Consider the following 15,655-nt stretch of genomic DNA (forward strand, 5'->3'; position numbering starts at 1 on the left):
ATTACTCTTGGAGTTCTTGGAGGCACATAACCAAGCAAGAAACGAAGTGAGTGTCAGACCCCTAAGCTAAAGCAAGTTCACAAATTTAACGGCGAGAACCAACTATGGGCGAGGGCAATGGCGGTTGCACCACACATGGTGGCGGTGGTGGAGGTGTGGGGTTTAGACACAAGTGAAGAGGTGTGGTGGTGTGAAGGATTTCAACACCGGTGGGGGTGGGGTGGGGTTTACAATATTGTTAGGACACATACATTAAAGGTTTTTAATCGCCACTATTTTGTAAACAAAAGTCATTGGAATTTGCTATCCTAGTAGGAAAGGACCAAATTGATCTATTTTAAAATAATTTAAACATTAAATTGAATTTTTAAAAATTTTGGAGATCAAGTTAAATTTTTTAATATAATTTGAAGACCAAATTGATGTTTTAGTATTTGCTAACTAGGGTACGGGGAGGGTGTTTTGTATTATCCCCTTCCGTATTGAGCTCAATATTTACTAATTGGAATGCAAAGCTCATTTTTCTCAACATGAGGATTAAGAAAGAAAAAAAACTATTTATCCAAAAATAAAATAAAAGCTAAAAGATTGAGAAAAGTAAAGTAAAGGGCTAAGAGTAAGGAAGAGGAAGATGGGTTGGTCTTCCGCAACAGCATGTGCGTCGCTCTCCTCTTCGACTCCGCTGCCTCGACTTCCACCGTCTCGCACTGGCACTCCCATTCCTGGTTCGCTTTCATTTTCATGGCTTTCTTCATTTCCCACTTTAACTTTAAGTGCTTCTCGTTCTCGCTCCTCCGGAATAAACCCTCCCAATCCCTCACGTTCCGATGTAAGTGTAACTGCTTTCCTTCCTTTATCTTTTTAATTATCGCTTCTAATTCACTTTAGTCTGTCTGATTTGAGGTTAGAAGTAAACGGTGAGATGATATGGGAATGAATGGATAGACTCAATTTTCATCTCTCCTTCTGTTACTGTTAGAATACTGTAGAAAGAGGAACCTAAACTTCTTTCACGGTAACAATATTCACACCTAACCTAACGTTTCCACGCTTTCTTTAACGCACCTTTTTACCTTTCATTCCAAAGCCAAGGCTAGTGGCCTTTTTCCAATTGCCACATTCATTATCACATAGCTCTGTCTCAGAAAGATAATTTTGATGCGTGATGCTTCCTATGTTGTACCTGCTGTAATCATGGCACTGAATTGCCTGTACTTAATACCTTTGGACTTGATTTCTTTTTTTTGAATTATGAAATCTAAACATTTTGGACATGAAGAAATCAGTTGCAGTTCTGTTCTTAATATTCTTTCCTTGACATTTACATTTGCATTTGCAGGATTCCTTCATTCGAGCTGCCTGGACCCGAAGATCTCGAGGTGAAGCTGCAAAGAAACCTAACAGGAAATCGTGGAAGCAGAGGACAGACATGTACATGAGACCATTCTTATTAAATGTTTTCTTCTCCAAAAGATTTATTCATGCAAAAGTGGTACACCGAGGAACCAGCAAAGTGATATGTGTTGCTACCACAAACGCCAAGGATCTTCGAAACTCCCTTCCATCCTTGATAGATCATAACGCTTGTAGAGTTGTTGGAAACCTTATTGCTCAACGATCAATGGAAGCTGATGTATATGCAGTAGCCTATGAACCTAGAAAGGATGAAAGGATTGAAGGCAGACTAGGGATCGTTCTTGATACTATTAAGGAAAACGGGATTATTTTTGCTTGAGCTCATTTCCTATCAAATTAGCCTGTTTTAATGTAGCCAGTCTCCTTGCATGGGTTGTTACGAATTCTATTTGATTGTTTATGCTTCATTTGTGCATTAATTTGCTAGTTGATGAATTAAATTGTTCTAGTTTTTATGTTTTCGTGTTGAGTTATTTTGGTAGGTACAGGCCCAATTTGATTGTTGATTTATAGTGTGTTTGAATTAGCTGAGTCAATTTCTTTTTTATTCATGGTGAAGGTAAAATGCCAAACAAACACATTACCATGATTCTGTGGGATAGAATTGGTTTTTGGTGTTATTCAAACACATTAGTTGTTCATAGTAAGGAGGTGAGAGAGAATAAAGGATTCCGGTTTTTGGGGTTTTGCCTATGTTAACACTCTGGATTTGCAAAAAGGATTGGGTTTGCTTTGAAGAAAAAAAAATTGAGTTCAGTTATTTTAATTTTCTAAATTTATCATTCAATCAATTTTATATAAATTTAAATCTTATTTGATAAAAATTCAAAAAATATTAAAATAAATAGTAAGATGGGAAATGTTTTTTTTTTTGGCGGAAGTAAGATGGAAAATGTTGTTAATACTCTTTTAATATAGTCTTTCTAACACAATTCACTGCGCAGTGGAAATTTTAATTTTTTTCAATTATTCAGTAATAACTAACTGAAATTTGAGTTAATTTGATAGTTAATTCTAATTAAGAATGATTGTAATTTTTTATTTTATTGTTGTTTTTTATGAAATAGTGAAGAAATTAATATCCTTGTAATTTTTACTGAATAATTGAAAAACTGATGAAATAACTGGAAGAAAAAACTTGAAGAAAAGTTGGAAGAATTGGAAAGCTCGTTTAGCATACACGACCGGCCAACGCCCTTGCTCATCATATTTGATTATTTCACTACTTTATTTGTCACTTACTCATTCAATGCATGCATTCTTCTAAAATAAAGGCTTCACAAATTCACAAATTACTTCTTTTTTGTTTACAAGACTTCTAGTTGACTTGTTTTAACTATTTCTAGTTCACATATCATCTATATGATATATTTGAAGTAATTTTTCATTGTCTTTGAATCTTACATTTAATACAAATTATGATTCACGATTCAAAAAATAGGTCAATGATTCACAATTCAAATCTCGATTTGATAACCTTGTTCCATATACTAAACGCCACCTAAGAGATCTCTTGCAATCATGGATGTCATCTAACATAAAGTATCAGCTAGCAACCACTAATATCAACAGCAATGGTTTCTTCATAAACTAGAGCCCAGAACAATCTGATCTTACAACACATGATTGACACTGACCATATTAATCCCCCAAATAAAATGAATATACCAATTGCATCCTCCTCATTGCCCTAACCTTCTCAGTTTTCCTTTGTTTCTGCCAAAGTTATCTAAAACTGGCGTTGTAGTAAGCTTTCATGAAACTGCCAATAGAAATTCCAGTAATATTTTCATTAGAAACAATACCTAACAGTTTGTCAAAATGTCTTTAAGCATCATCCATTTCTTTCATCATCTCATACCCCTCCCACGAAACAAACACAGAAAAAGATGAAAAGAAGAAAACATAAACATGAATCTAATGGAAAGGCAAAAAAAATTCCAATGATGATTGAATAACCAAGAGTAAAAAAGAATTGGGAGAAAAACAAGTGCAAACTCACAATTATTGCTCTTCCAAAAGCACCAGCACTAACATAAGCCCATGTTCCTGGAAGCATCCCCCACCAACTGCTTAACAATTATCAGTTTTAAGACAAAAATTCACAAGAACTATATGTGTTCAAATGCAGTTCCAGATAATCATACTGGGACAGTTCCAAATAGATACGCGATAAACATATACCCAGATTCATTTTAGCTGCATTTCATTACAGTATAGCTATACTTTACTTCAACTAATCAATGACAATTTTAACAGCATACACTCCGATGAATCAAAGATCAAAGCAAGGGTATTTTCATGAAGCCGTGCCTAGTTGGAATTGTCAGAACAAATTTTTAGATAGGTACCTGATCATAAGTTCAATGCTCTCAGCATTTTCATAAGTACCTCAATTAAAAAAGTTTACTTACATTCATATGGTGGCTGAGATCAAACACCAAATCCAACTTTTGGCATCATATATTAGAATAGATAAGCTCAATCAAGCATAAAAGATTTTGTTTTTTTATATCCTTTTTTACCCATTTAGCATGGCTTACACAAGAACTCAACTCAAGACGACGTATAAAGGTTGCATTTGGGTAAATAATTTAATTAAAGGACTTGTTCAATAAGAAGATATCGCATGAGGGCACAAGTCACATACATAAGCTTAACCAAAAATCTACTTAAGTGCTTATATGATAGTCAAGCTCAAATAAGCTCTTCCAGTGCTTATATGATAGTCAAGCTCAAATTGTAACTATTCTAAAGTTACAATTCATTTTATTATTTATGTCATTCGATTGGCTACAGATTTTGACAAAATTATTTCTCTATGTTTGGTCAAATATTTGTAGTTAACCATTTTTTTTATTAACATGAAATCTAATTTTTGCAGCCCAGAAGAAAAATACATTGTAAATAGTTTAAGTGGGTTTCATGTGAATTGCACAATTTTGATCAACCTTACTCAGACTAGTTTTCTGGGCCATTCAAGAAGTAGACTTATAAACAAGTCAATAACAGGCATATTTAGCCGAACAAGCACTCAGGTTTGAACTTCCCTATATCACCTACATCATTACAAATAACATTAACAAAATGACTCTACATATTAACAAAATTTTCACCTCCATGTTTGACTGAATTATTTTTCACAAAACATACATTTTTATAACATACGCATTTAATAGATTATGCATAATAAATAATATTAGGCGTAATCGATTATATGTTAGTTTAAGAATCATTTCTGCTAGTCTACATGATAATAGATGATTCAAGGGTGGCAGGTGAGTTGAGTTTAGAATTACACTTGGCAATGATGCTGGTTAGAGGGATGGGTTGTGTGCTTCCCTGCTGCTGCTCTTGTCAAGGATGGGACATGTTCAAGGTTGAATTTGTAAGTGATGGGAATATGGAATATTGAGATAGAAAATATAAACTCAATTCTTAAATTATGAATAAACTTTTCTTTTGACAAATTTATGAAAAAACTCATTTTACTTTTTTCTAATAATTTTTTCCAATGAATAAACGAGGATATTTTAAAAATTTAAAGTTTTTTTTTTTAAATTGGGTGTGCTAACAAAAAAAGAAGTGCCCAAATCATGCTCCTTTGTTTGTTTGATATTGGTTGCTTCTTCAGTCTAAACATTGTGTCAGACAATTTGATTTTGGACGTTGAGTAATATCTGACTCTCTTTTTTCTTATGATTAAGATAAGATTTTTCTCCAATTATATTTTTTTCTTTCCCTTGATTTTTTTTTATCCCATCAATGGATGAGGGTGCATTTCTATAATTATAAAAATAATTTGGTTAAATACTTATTTTTCAATTTTTTTAATATAAGAATGTATTTGATGACAAAAATTATTGAAATGAACTAAAAAATATATAAATAAAAATTTTCAAGAAATTTAAGAATTATTTGAAGTATAAATAAATTTTATACAAGTTCTTCAAATATTTTCAACATCTTTTTAAATTTTTAATATTTAAAATTCAGAGTTTAATAATTATGCACAAATAATACTAAACGATTTTATACAATCAAAATAATATAATTTTAATATAATTAATGTAAAAAATTAAAGTATTTATCATATATAATAATTTGTAATTAAATAAATCATATTATTAATATATAATTTATTTTCTCTAAAATTTATGTTAAAATCTCATAATACTATTTTTATTAAATTAAATTAATATTAAAAAAAAGATAAATGTGTCTATTTAAAAATTAAATATTTAGATTTGAGCTTAATATGACTTATAAAATTATTATCATGCAAATAGTTTTTTTTATAACCGTAATTAGAAATCAATGCATAGTCTATATTTTTCTTTTTAGATTTACCTTTTTAAATGATCGGTATATTTATTTATTTATTTGATTAAGTTGAGGTGTGAATAATGGTTTTACCGACGGATCTAATCCTTAATAATTAATAAATAGGAGAGGGTAATCGCTTTAATTTTAATCTGAAGAAAAGAACAGAATAGGTGTTGTGGTGGAGTAAGAATCGAATTCGAAGGAAGAGAGGTGGTAGGGTTTGTGATATAGCGATGAGTGAGAGTAACGGGAACAGCAGGAGGCGAAATGTTGAAGATCAAGATCTGGGACTGTACTTCTTGGAGGCGTGCAGGGGTAGGGAGATGAAAGAGGAAGAGGAAGAGGAAGAGGAAGAGGCACCCAGGGAGCTCAACACCATTAACAGCTCTGGTGGTTTCGTCGTGGTTTCCACGGACAAGTTGTCGGTAAAGTACACCAGCGTCAACCTTCACGGCCACGACGTCGGTGTCATTCAGGCCAACAAGCCTGCTCCTACCAAGCGCCTCATGTACTATTTCGAGATTCATGTCAAGGATGCCGGCGTTAAGGGCCAGATAGCCATTGGATTCACCTCCGAGACCTTCAAGATGCGAAGACAACCAGGGTGAGTGAGTGAGTTAATGTCTTTTCTTTCACTTTCAACCCTAACCCTATAAATTCCTGTTAGGTGGGAGGCCAATAGCTGCGGCTATCACGGCGATGATGGTCTGCTCTACCGTGGACATGGCAAGGGGGGAGAGCCGTTTGGCCCAACCTATACATCCGGAGACGTAGTTGGTGCCGGAATTAACTATGCTGCCCAGGAATTTTTTTTCACGTATACACCACTTACTCCTACTCCTCCTTTATTTTATTTTTATTTTTATTTTTCTAAATTATTAGCATTCCTTCTATGCCAGTAAGAATGGCCATGTTGTCGGCTCTGTTTACAAAGACATGAAAGGCCCCCTTTTTCCAACCGTTGCTGTTCACAGCCAAAACGAAGAGTATGTCACTTTTACTGCTATTGCATTCTTATTTGAGTGCCCACAATCATGTTTTCATTGTATCTGAATCCTTACTTTTATTGCCAACACTAGTTACTAGCTCTTTCTTTCAAATAGCACATTCTTTTTATCATTACTTGAGGTGTTTAATTTTTCAGGAGTGTGTTTCATTTATCTCTGACAGGGTGCATGTCAACTTTGGGCAGAAACCATTTACTTTTGACCTAAAGGTAAGAACCTTTTCTTTTTTCCCTATTATTCATCCCTCGGTTAGGATGCTAGTTAGTTGTTACAATACAGTAATATTGATTTTAGTTTTCACTTTTTTATTTGCCCTTCTGGCAATTTCTTTTCTTCTGTGCATTTTCAATAACTGAGAATGGTGAGACACCTCCTTAGCAGCGCAGGATTTTGACCAAATGTAGCTGACACACTTGTAAATACTTCAGCATTTTTTCTTTGAAAATATTTGGAGTTTTGAATTAGAAAAACATTACTACTTGTTTCATTTTTAAATTTTTTCCTGTTGATCTTTCTTCTTCAGTGAGAAATTGGTGATTAGAATTTAAAACAGTTGGGAAATAACAAATTATGACTTGGGTTATGTGATTAAGATGGTACATGTTTAACTTTTATGTTAAATGGGTTGTTTAGGTTTAGTATCATGGGGATCAGTGTAATCAGAATCGCTTAATTTTGATGCAATTCTGCATCTTACCTATACATATCTCTTCTTGGTTCATTTTGGTGTTGGATTTGTGGTCTGATTTTCCGGAATTGCTAGAATCCCAATTTGGTAGCAATACATGTTCGTTTACTTTTTTTGCTACTACTTCCATGTTGATGTTGTCTTTTCTTTTTGTCATTGTTGTTGTCTTCATCCTTAATATTGGAGACAGTGTGAAAGGTTGAGGCTGAGGAATTAAAGGAGACTCCGAATTGAGATGATAAGGCAAGGAATTGATAATGAATTGGGAGGATATGAACAATGATACTGCTAGTTAACCTAGGTCTGGCAACCAAGGTCTTGGTTTGGATAGTTTTTTTTTTCTGTATGTGTTTTTGTGTGTGTGTTTGGTGGTTATCCCCACCAACACATCATGATTTTTCTCTAAACATACTGAACACACAACAAATCTGGTATGTTTAGCATTAGAGTATACTTTAATAGGCCTCCCAAACACCTAAAGATATATTATATATAATTCTAAGAATTGAATCGTGATTTGGATAACCATGCTGATAACAAGTGTGGATGGAGGGTATAAAGGTGGGACTAATGATAACTTGAGTGTTCATGGCAATGACTTTGGTGGCTAAGATTTTGATGTGGTTTCATTGTGCCAGTTTGTTTTGGATTTCATTTATGTCTTGAACACGCATGTGTTTTTAGGGGAAAAAAGAAATTCTTCCTTCCATCTCACAATTTTTAGATTTGTGCCCCAAGAAATAATTTTTTAAGCATGGAATCTTGGTTGGACAAATAAACATGCCCTTTGGTGATATTTGGGAAGCTTAGATGTTCTAAATTTTTTTATTATGTGATATTATTCCCCATAAACTATACTATGCTAGCAAACATGAATTTAATGTATTGTTTAAAATATAATATTTATATTTTTGAAAATTTTCAATGTACTTATATTTATATTATTCTGATTTAGATGTTTATAATGTTTATGTGGAAAACTTTTTTTTTAGAGTATACATTTTCATTGTAATTTCATTTGTAATCTTGTTTAGTTTCTCTGTAACAGTTAGTTTTTCATTTATGATTTAGTTTCTTGCTGACTCAGCAGTCAGAGACTTAGCCTAGGTATATAATATTTATCTCTCATTCTCCCTGTATTTTCAATCTAATAATCAGATTACATTTTTCTATTAGTTTTATGCTATTTTTAATAATTGATTATGGTTCATGATATTTTTTTATTCAAATTTCATAAACAAGTCTTTGTGATTTGATTCACAATTTGGCAATCATGGTGGGATGAATTAGAATAGCTGTGTTGTCTCAGCTGGTGTTCTTGGGCTGCTATTTTGAAGTTTTTCCTTTAAAAAGTATAATATCCTTAAACGTGAAAAACTATGTGCTAGTCTAAACATAAGAGGTTCTATAGTAAGCACTTTGAGGAGAAATCATGATCTTTTAATAACCTTATCATACTACACATCTAAGATGGTACTTGGATGAAATGGTAGATTAAACTGTTTCAATGTGATTTACTACATTCACAAATATCAATGTCATGCATGTGACCTTTTTGTTTAAAAAGTAACCAAGTTCATAAAATACATATGCTATTTACTTTTATTTATCATTTTTTTAAAATACTTATATTATTGGATCAGGAATTTGAAACACAAGAAAGAATGAAGCAGCAACTGAAAATAGAGGAAATTTCTGTGCCACCAAATGTCAGTTACGGGTGAGAAAAAATACCTTCAATTAACCGTGGTATTAAACTCTGCTTTCCATGCATTTTATTTAAATTGATTTTGTTCTTTATTACCAATTTTTTAAACCTTAGGTGGTGAAAGCTTACTAGGAGTTCGTAATGCCCTTAATATCTAGGATCTTTCTTGGGTCTGTATTTGTAGTTACTAGTTAGTAGCAGGGTAAGATTACAGGACTAAGGACAAATTGCCCAAGAGTTTGTGTGCATATAGATTTCTATTACATTGCCCACAAATTTATCTCTGTTACAAATGATTGTCTGGGTGCTCTGGTCTTCTCATCATATCAGCAAGGCTGTAAATTTAACAATCGAGTGTCTGAAACCAAGTGGTTCTTAGAGGTTTAGTGCTGGAAGCTGTGACCACTGAAGTTTAAAGTTTGATAACGCTAAAAGGTATTAATAATTCAAGCTCTCTTGGTGTAGTTGTACAAATGAGAATATACTCCTGGTTAATGAAAATGCAGTTATTAGTTTGCAATTAAAGTAGATGCCAATAAACCATTTTTTTAAGTTCAATTTCTCCTAGGAAAAAATGATTATTAAGAGATTTTAGACTTGTATAAAATAGATTTACCAGTGTTTGTGGAAGCAGATTTATGTTTCTCATTTCAAATTTATCTCTTAAGTGTTATCTTCTTCTGTCAAGAATGGGAAAATTCTTGGTGTTAATTGTTAAATGTGTTGTCATTTGTTTAATTTAATCTCCTGGCCGTTTAAGTTATGTTTTCTTGCCTTTAACACTGTCTAACTACTTTATATTAAATAAAATTGTCTGTTAGCTTGAGGTTAAAGTGGTCTTGCTATTTTTTCCCATCCTTTTTTGCAGATATTAATAATTTCATTAAAATAACGATGTTAGTTATTTAGAGCAAATGCTGTAACAGATTGTCCATAATATATTTCAGAAAAAAGAGAAAGAGAAGACAGAGAGAAAAACGTAAATGATATGACTAATATGAGAGTACAGAGAAGGAGACCTTATATAGGTGTACACTGTGTGACTCAATGCTGAGTCTGCATCTAACTGCTTAGGCTAATATAACTGGTGTGGTCAAATGGAACCCATGGTGTGGTGGAAATTCGACAAGATACCATGTAGCATATAATTTCTAGCTTTTGTTTTCTATTAGAGTATTGCAAACTCAGTGCTAGAGTTGTGAACACTCAGAGTTAGTAAACTCTAGTTACTTTTGGAGTCTCTTGTCAGCTATAAATTGCTGTACTCTATTCTGTTGTAACTAACTTTTCAGAAATACAATATTAAGTTTTTATTTTCATTTAGAATCTTTTCTTCTCTGAAAGATATATTTCGTTTTTAAACTTGAATTTGAAAACAAAACCTTTTTGGATAAAAAGGGGTTGAAATGGTTTTTAAATGAATTTTAAAACCATTTTAACTCACTTTTAGAAAAAGGAAAAAATATTTTCTAGTTTCAAGTTTAGTTGTCTCATCTCTTTTGATATTTTAGTATTTAAAAATTTAAATATAAAAACCATCCCAAACAGAACTTTAGTTACTTTTTTTATGGGTCTTTTTCATTCCGTCCTCCCATTTTTATAGTGAACTAATGAGAATTATGATGTTGTCTTCAGTATTTAAGAATTATGATATTTTTAGTTCACCAATCTTGACATAAGTTTTGTTTTATTTAGCTCCTTCAGTTTTTTTTTTTTTGTTATGGATGTATTACATGTAGTCGCCTTGCTTTTGCCATATGCTGCAACACCATCCACTGTATTTTTAGGGTGGATTTTTGGCTTGCCACCATGAACTGCCATTTGCCATGATGAGTTTGATGTAAAAAAACTAGCTGCTAGAATATGAAACATGACTTTAGTGTTTGTTAATTGCTATAATGGGTACTTGGTTGTAAACTTATAGTTAGGGTAATTGAAAGAAAATGTGGAATATATCATAGGTTTTAGGGGTTTTATATTGGTAGTAGGGTGAGTTATAGCTTTATTCTTCAATTGCAAACAGTACTCATGACTCGTGAGTTTTAGCCAGAGAAGGGAGAAGAGAGTGGTGGGGTAGAGGAATACCATAAAATATAGATTGAGTAGTTCTGATATATGAACTGTGGTTTACCTATTGGTTTTAATAGATCCAATCTTGTATTGTGTTGAGAGAAATTTAACTGACAAACATAACTACAAGAATAGAGGATCTACTAGATTGAGTAGGCAAGAGAACAGAGAAGAAAAGACAATGGGGTAGTGGAATACCATAATTTGAGTATATGAACTGTGGTTAAACGTGTTTTGGCATGCAAAATATGAAAACTAAAACATATGAAGATGAGTCTTCAATCAACAGTTTTACCTTGTTTTTAATGGATCTGTTATTGTATTGTATTCAGATAAATTTAACTGACAAACATAACTACAAGAATAGAGGATCCACTAATTGTAATAACATGATTGAAACTCTTATTAAGCTCAACAAATGTCCTATGAGAAATTCAATGTAGACAGCAGAAACTCGGTATGGTTTACTAATTTACTTGTCTAATGTTGCATACTGCAGCTTTTCATGGTTTAGGAAGGTTGCAATTAATCTGTCTAACCTAGTATGTGACATCCATGGTTTTCATGAGAACCGATATAAATAAGAAAAATAATAAATATGTGATTGATATTTCTCAACTTTGATATTTTTTTTGTTAGCAGAATTGTCCGCTCCTACCTGCTACACTATGGCTATGAAGATACATTGAATTCATTTGATGTGGCTAGTAAAAGTACTGTTCCTCCTATATACATAGCTCAAGAAAGTGGAATTGATGAGCAGGAAATAACATATGCCTTGAATCATAGAAAGACTTTACGACAGGTATATTATCCATGGAACTAAAAAATAACTAATTTATATTATATATTCAATTCTTAGAACCTTTTAACTAATGAAAAAGTTAATTCAATATTTCATGCTTTATTTTTCATTATCTATGTCACTTGCTTGCTTAAAAAACTATTGCTGTTGGCATACTCTGGTTACCATTGTTGCCAGTAATCATTGTTACTGACACCGGCCACATCGCTGTGATGTTGTTGGAATCCTCCATTAGAATTCCAATTCAATTAAGAATTGTGATTTATATCTCAAATATTTATTTGTTGCAAACATACAAATTAAGATTCTTAATTTCAATTTTGGCAAATTTGGAAATGTCACCCTGTTTTCTTTCTATTTTCTCTCCTCAAAATTTTGTGAAAGGAATGAAGTAAACTTTATCTTGTTATATACACTTGCGTGAACTGACACGATGGTGATGATGCTTTAAATGATGATCCTATGCACAAATATGACAGGTTGCAGAAGGGGGACTGTTTCCCTTTACGGTTTTATATAGTACTGTAATTAGTTTTTCTATTTTGCCCTGGCAATTTCGTTCAGTAATAAAACCCTCAATCTTTTGGAGTCATTCATGGCACTTGCCTGTGTTGCCACTGAAAAAAAATATTGAATTTGGGATCTATAGTCTTGTTCAGTTTCTCATTTTGTTTTCAATGGGAACTAGGAAGATGACAGTGGATGTTGTAGTAGTGAAAATAATTTTGCCTGTTTTCATCAACTTCTTGATAACATTTTGAAAATAGAAAACAATATATTTTTTGTAACTATTATTAATGAAAACATATAAACTAAAAAAGAAAATAAACCAAATGCCCTTATATATTCAAGGCAATCTTTATGTTTGTGTCTTTTATCTGCTGAAGAATGTTCTGTAATTCTCAATTATGATATATTTTCATTGTCAATGTTTCTGTGGGGCCCTTTTTTTTATCATTTTTAAGGGAGTGGGTCCTTCATATTTTCACAAAAATTAATGGATATAGATATTATATGACAGATTCAAGTTCCTATTTCTGGTATTGTTATTGATAAACACTGTAGTTTTGGTGCTGTCCTTTGTTTTATTATTATTGGTATGATATCCTGACTGTATACACTTGCTGATTTACAAACTTTGGCTTACCTCTTTTCTTTTCATTGAAGCTAATCAGGAATGGGGACATTGATGTTGCATTTGGTAAATTACGTGAATGGTATCCACAGATTGTTGAGGTGGGCTCTCATTTTATGCTTGTCTCAGAGTCACAGTTGTGCATATCCTGTTTTGGTGCAAGGCTAACTCCAATTGAGCTGATTAAAAATGCAATCATGTTTGCTATCGCAATGAAAATTGATTTAAACTGATTCTGTATAGAAGTAATTTTGATGGTAATTATAAGTGATAATGCTATGTTGTGCTTAAATTGTTAATTGTGTCATTTTCTGTTTTATAGTTTGAATCATAACATAAAACAGATTATGCTATGATATATTTTCCTCTGTTCACTCTTTCTGATTTTATTGAAGTTTTGCTTATATGCTATGATATAATGCAATCAAGTTTATTTGCACAAGAATTTGTGGTTATGTGGATATTAGCTGTTGGGACTAGTTCTTTCCTGTCATTGTTGTTTTTCTACATATATCCAAAGTGACAATACATGGCCAAGTTGAGCAAGATTTTCATGTTGAAATACTTTGTTCTTCAAGTCATAATCTAATTTATTTTTCCTTTTTTAAAGGATTAAATAACAGTGATCAAATTATGTATGAATTTTATATTTGACATTTTCCTGTGTAAAGAATCTTCTGTCATTGTATCTATACTTCTCGAGTCTTGACAATCAAGTTTGGTTATTGCAGGACAATACATCAGCTACATGTTTTCTGCTTCATTGTCAAAAATTTATCGAATTAGTTCGGGTATATTTCTTTCAATGTTTATTTTTGTAACTATCGGAAGTCTTTCCTACTTTATTCCCGTACTTCATTAGTATATCTGTTACTATGTTTTTCTTTAATGATTGTTGTTTTCATTTGTACTAGTCATAAATGTGGATTTAGGCTGTTAATTTCCATGTCTGGCACTCTGTTAATTATTAGTTATGCTCAGTTGACATTATTTATTCGTCTTTTTCTGTTCAAAATGTCAAATATGTCTTTTAGATGGCCTTAGCTTTGATTTAAAATCCCCAGCTAATGTACAGAAGTTGAATAATTTATTAATATTTTATGTCTATATGAGATATTTAGGTTGGAGCACTTGAAGAGGCTGTCAAATATGGAAGGATGGAATTGTCAAGTTTTTATGACTTGCCTGTGTTTAAGGATTTAGTTCAGGTGAATTTTCTTATCAACAGTTAAAAGGCTTAAATATGAATTTAGTCGCTATAAGTTTGTGCTTTTTTAAGTTTGGTCCCTGTAAGTTTACCGTAAAGCGCAAGTGTATAGGGACTAAAAATGTAAAAAATATAATTTTAAAGGGACTAAAATTGGAAAAATGTAAACTTACAGGACTAAAAATGAACAAAAAAACTTATAGGGATCAAAATTGAAAAAGTGTGAACTTACAATGATTACATTTATATTCAAGCCTTTTTAAAATTATTACTACTCCACTAGTATCTGTTGCTAATTTCAAATTTCTTAGGGGTTTGCTTATATGTTGCGTTCAGCATATAATGATTCTCATCTAATCTGGTATTGCACTAGATTAGCATGAGCAAAAATCTCATCTCCCCTTCGTTATTGGCTTTAAAGCATTAGAGGGGGATCATAGTTTTTTGTGTATATCATCTGTTTCTTGTTGGTCCACTATAATTGTATGTTTTAACTGATATTTAAAATTGCCTCTGGATTGTTTATTATGTAGGACTGTGTTGCTTTGCTGGCATATGAACGGCCTCTGGAATCCTCCGTAGGTTATCTTCTAAAAGACTCTCAGCGTGAAGTTGTAGCTGACACAGTAAATGCCATGATATTGTCCACAAATCTTAATATGAAAGATTCAAAACATTGTTTGCACTCTTATCTTGAGAGGTTACTTAGACAGCTTACTGCTTGCTGCTTAGTGAGGCGATCCCTGAATGGAGAGCAGGGAGAAGCTTTCCAACTTCAGAGAGTGCTTAGCAGTAGTAGAAGAGGCTAGTGCTAGATGATATGTGTATCGATCTTCTTATGCTACTGTTCATATGTCTATTGATTTCTTACGCCGCTGTTCATAGTGCCCCAGGATTTGTAACATTGCCAAGTGCAAAATTGATCTTAGCGTCTCTCGTATACTGTAGAGTCCCCCTATATTTACTTGATGCATGCTTATTCATTTCCTGTCAAGATGGGGGAGAGGTGTCTCTACATTCAAGTTTGTAACCTCGTCATCATTAAAACAATGGAAATGGAAAAATGAACCAAGCAATGATTTCAAGTTGAAATTTTTGTTGATAGATAGATGTTAGCATGTTTGGAAGCATGGGCAAATGTGTATATTATTGTAGAGTAAATCACTTGCGCCGTTAGCCCGTCCTATTATTGTGAATTTGTGATTCAATGAAATATTTTGGAAATGATAGTTACATCTACTGAATGTGCGTTGAATCCGGACCATTCAGAAACGCAATTGTAGGGGAAGCTTG

At 32.6% G+C, this 15,655-nt stretch overlaps 2 protein-coding genes across 3 annotated transcripts; both read left to right on the plus strand.

Annotated features, from left to right (window-relative positions):
- Positions 1-579: 579 nt before the first annotated feature.
- Positions 580-1,935, plus strand: LOC114378178 (50S ribosomal protein L18-like). Its single transcript, XM_028336725.1, has 2 exons — positions 580-829; positions 1,340-1,935. Exons 1-2 carry the CDS (start codon positions 632-634, stop codon positions 1,733-1,735), a joined length of 594 nt encoding a protein of 197 aa, XP_028192526.1. The 5' UTR covers positions 580-631; the 3' UTR covers positions 1,736-1,935.
- Positions 1,936-5,873: 3,938 nt separating this feature from the next.
- On the plus strand, positions 5,874-15,470 carry LOC114380120 (ran-binding protein M homolog). 2 transcript variants are annotated; one of them, XM_028339056.1, is made up of 10 exons: positions 5,874-6,346; positions 6,410-6,559; positions 6,642-6,728; positions 6,913-6,958; positions 9,081-9,157; positions 11,855-12,020; positions 13,188-13,256; positions 13,887-13,946; positions 14,277-14,363; positions 14,896-15,470. In XM_028339056.1, the coding sequence occupies exons 1-10, from the start codon at positions 5,976-5,978 to the stop codon at positions 15,169-15,171; spliced, it is 1,389 nt and encodes a 462-aa protein (XP_028194857.1). In that variant the 5' UTR covers positions 5,874-5,975; the 3' UTR covers positions 15,172-15,470. The 2 variants fall into 2 exon arrangements, with proteins under 2 accessions (XP_028194857.1, XP_028194858.1); XM_028339057.1 differs by having other exon boundaries at positions 5,875-6,346; positions 11,858-12,020.
- The last annotated feature ends 185 nt before the right edge of the window (positions 15,471-15,655 follow it).

Source organism: Glycine soja, chromosome 12 (genome assembly GCF_004193775.1).
Source record: "Glycine soja cultivar W05 chromosome 12, ASM419377v2, whole genome shotgun sequence".
NCBI classification, from domain to species: domain Eukaryota; kingdom Viridiplantae; phylum Streptophyta; class Magnoliopsida; order Fabales; family Fabaceae; genus Glycine; species Glycine soja.

Bases quoted from the DNA above. Each gene is read 5' to 3' on its own strand.
- LOC114380120 (XM_028339056.1), top strand. From the start codon at position 5,976: ATGAGTGAGAGTAACGGGAACAGCAGGAGGCGAAATGTTGAAGATCAA. The intron at 6,959-9,080 runs GTAAGAACCTTT...TTATTGGATCAG, and splicing joins CATTTACTTTTGACCTAAAG to GAATTTGAAACACAAGAAAG. The intron at 9,158-11,854 runs GTGAGAAAAAAT...TTTTTTTGTTAG, and splicing joins CCACCAAATGTCAGTTACGG to CAGAATTGTCCGCTCCTACC.
- LOC114378178 (XM_028336725.1), top strand. From the start codon at position 632: ATGGGTTGGTCTTCCGCAACAGCATGTGCGTCGCTCTCCTCTTCGACT. The intron at 830-1,339 runs GTAAGTGTAACT...TTGCATTTGCAG, and splicing joins CCAATCCCTCACGTTCCGAT to GATTCCTTCATTCGAGCTGC.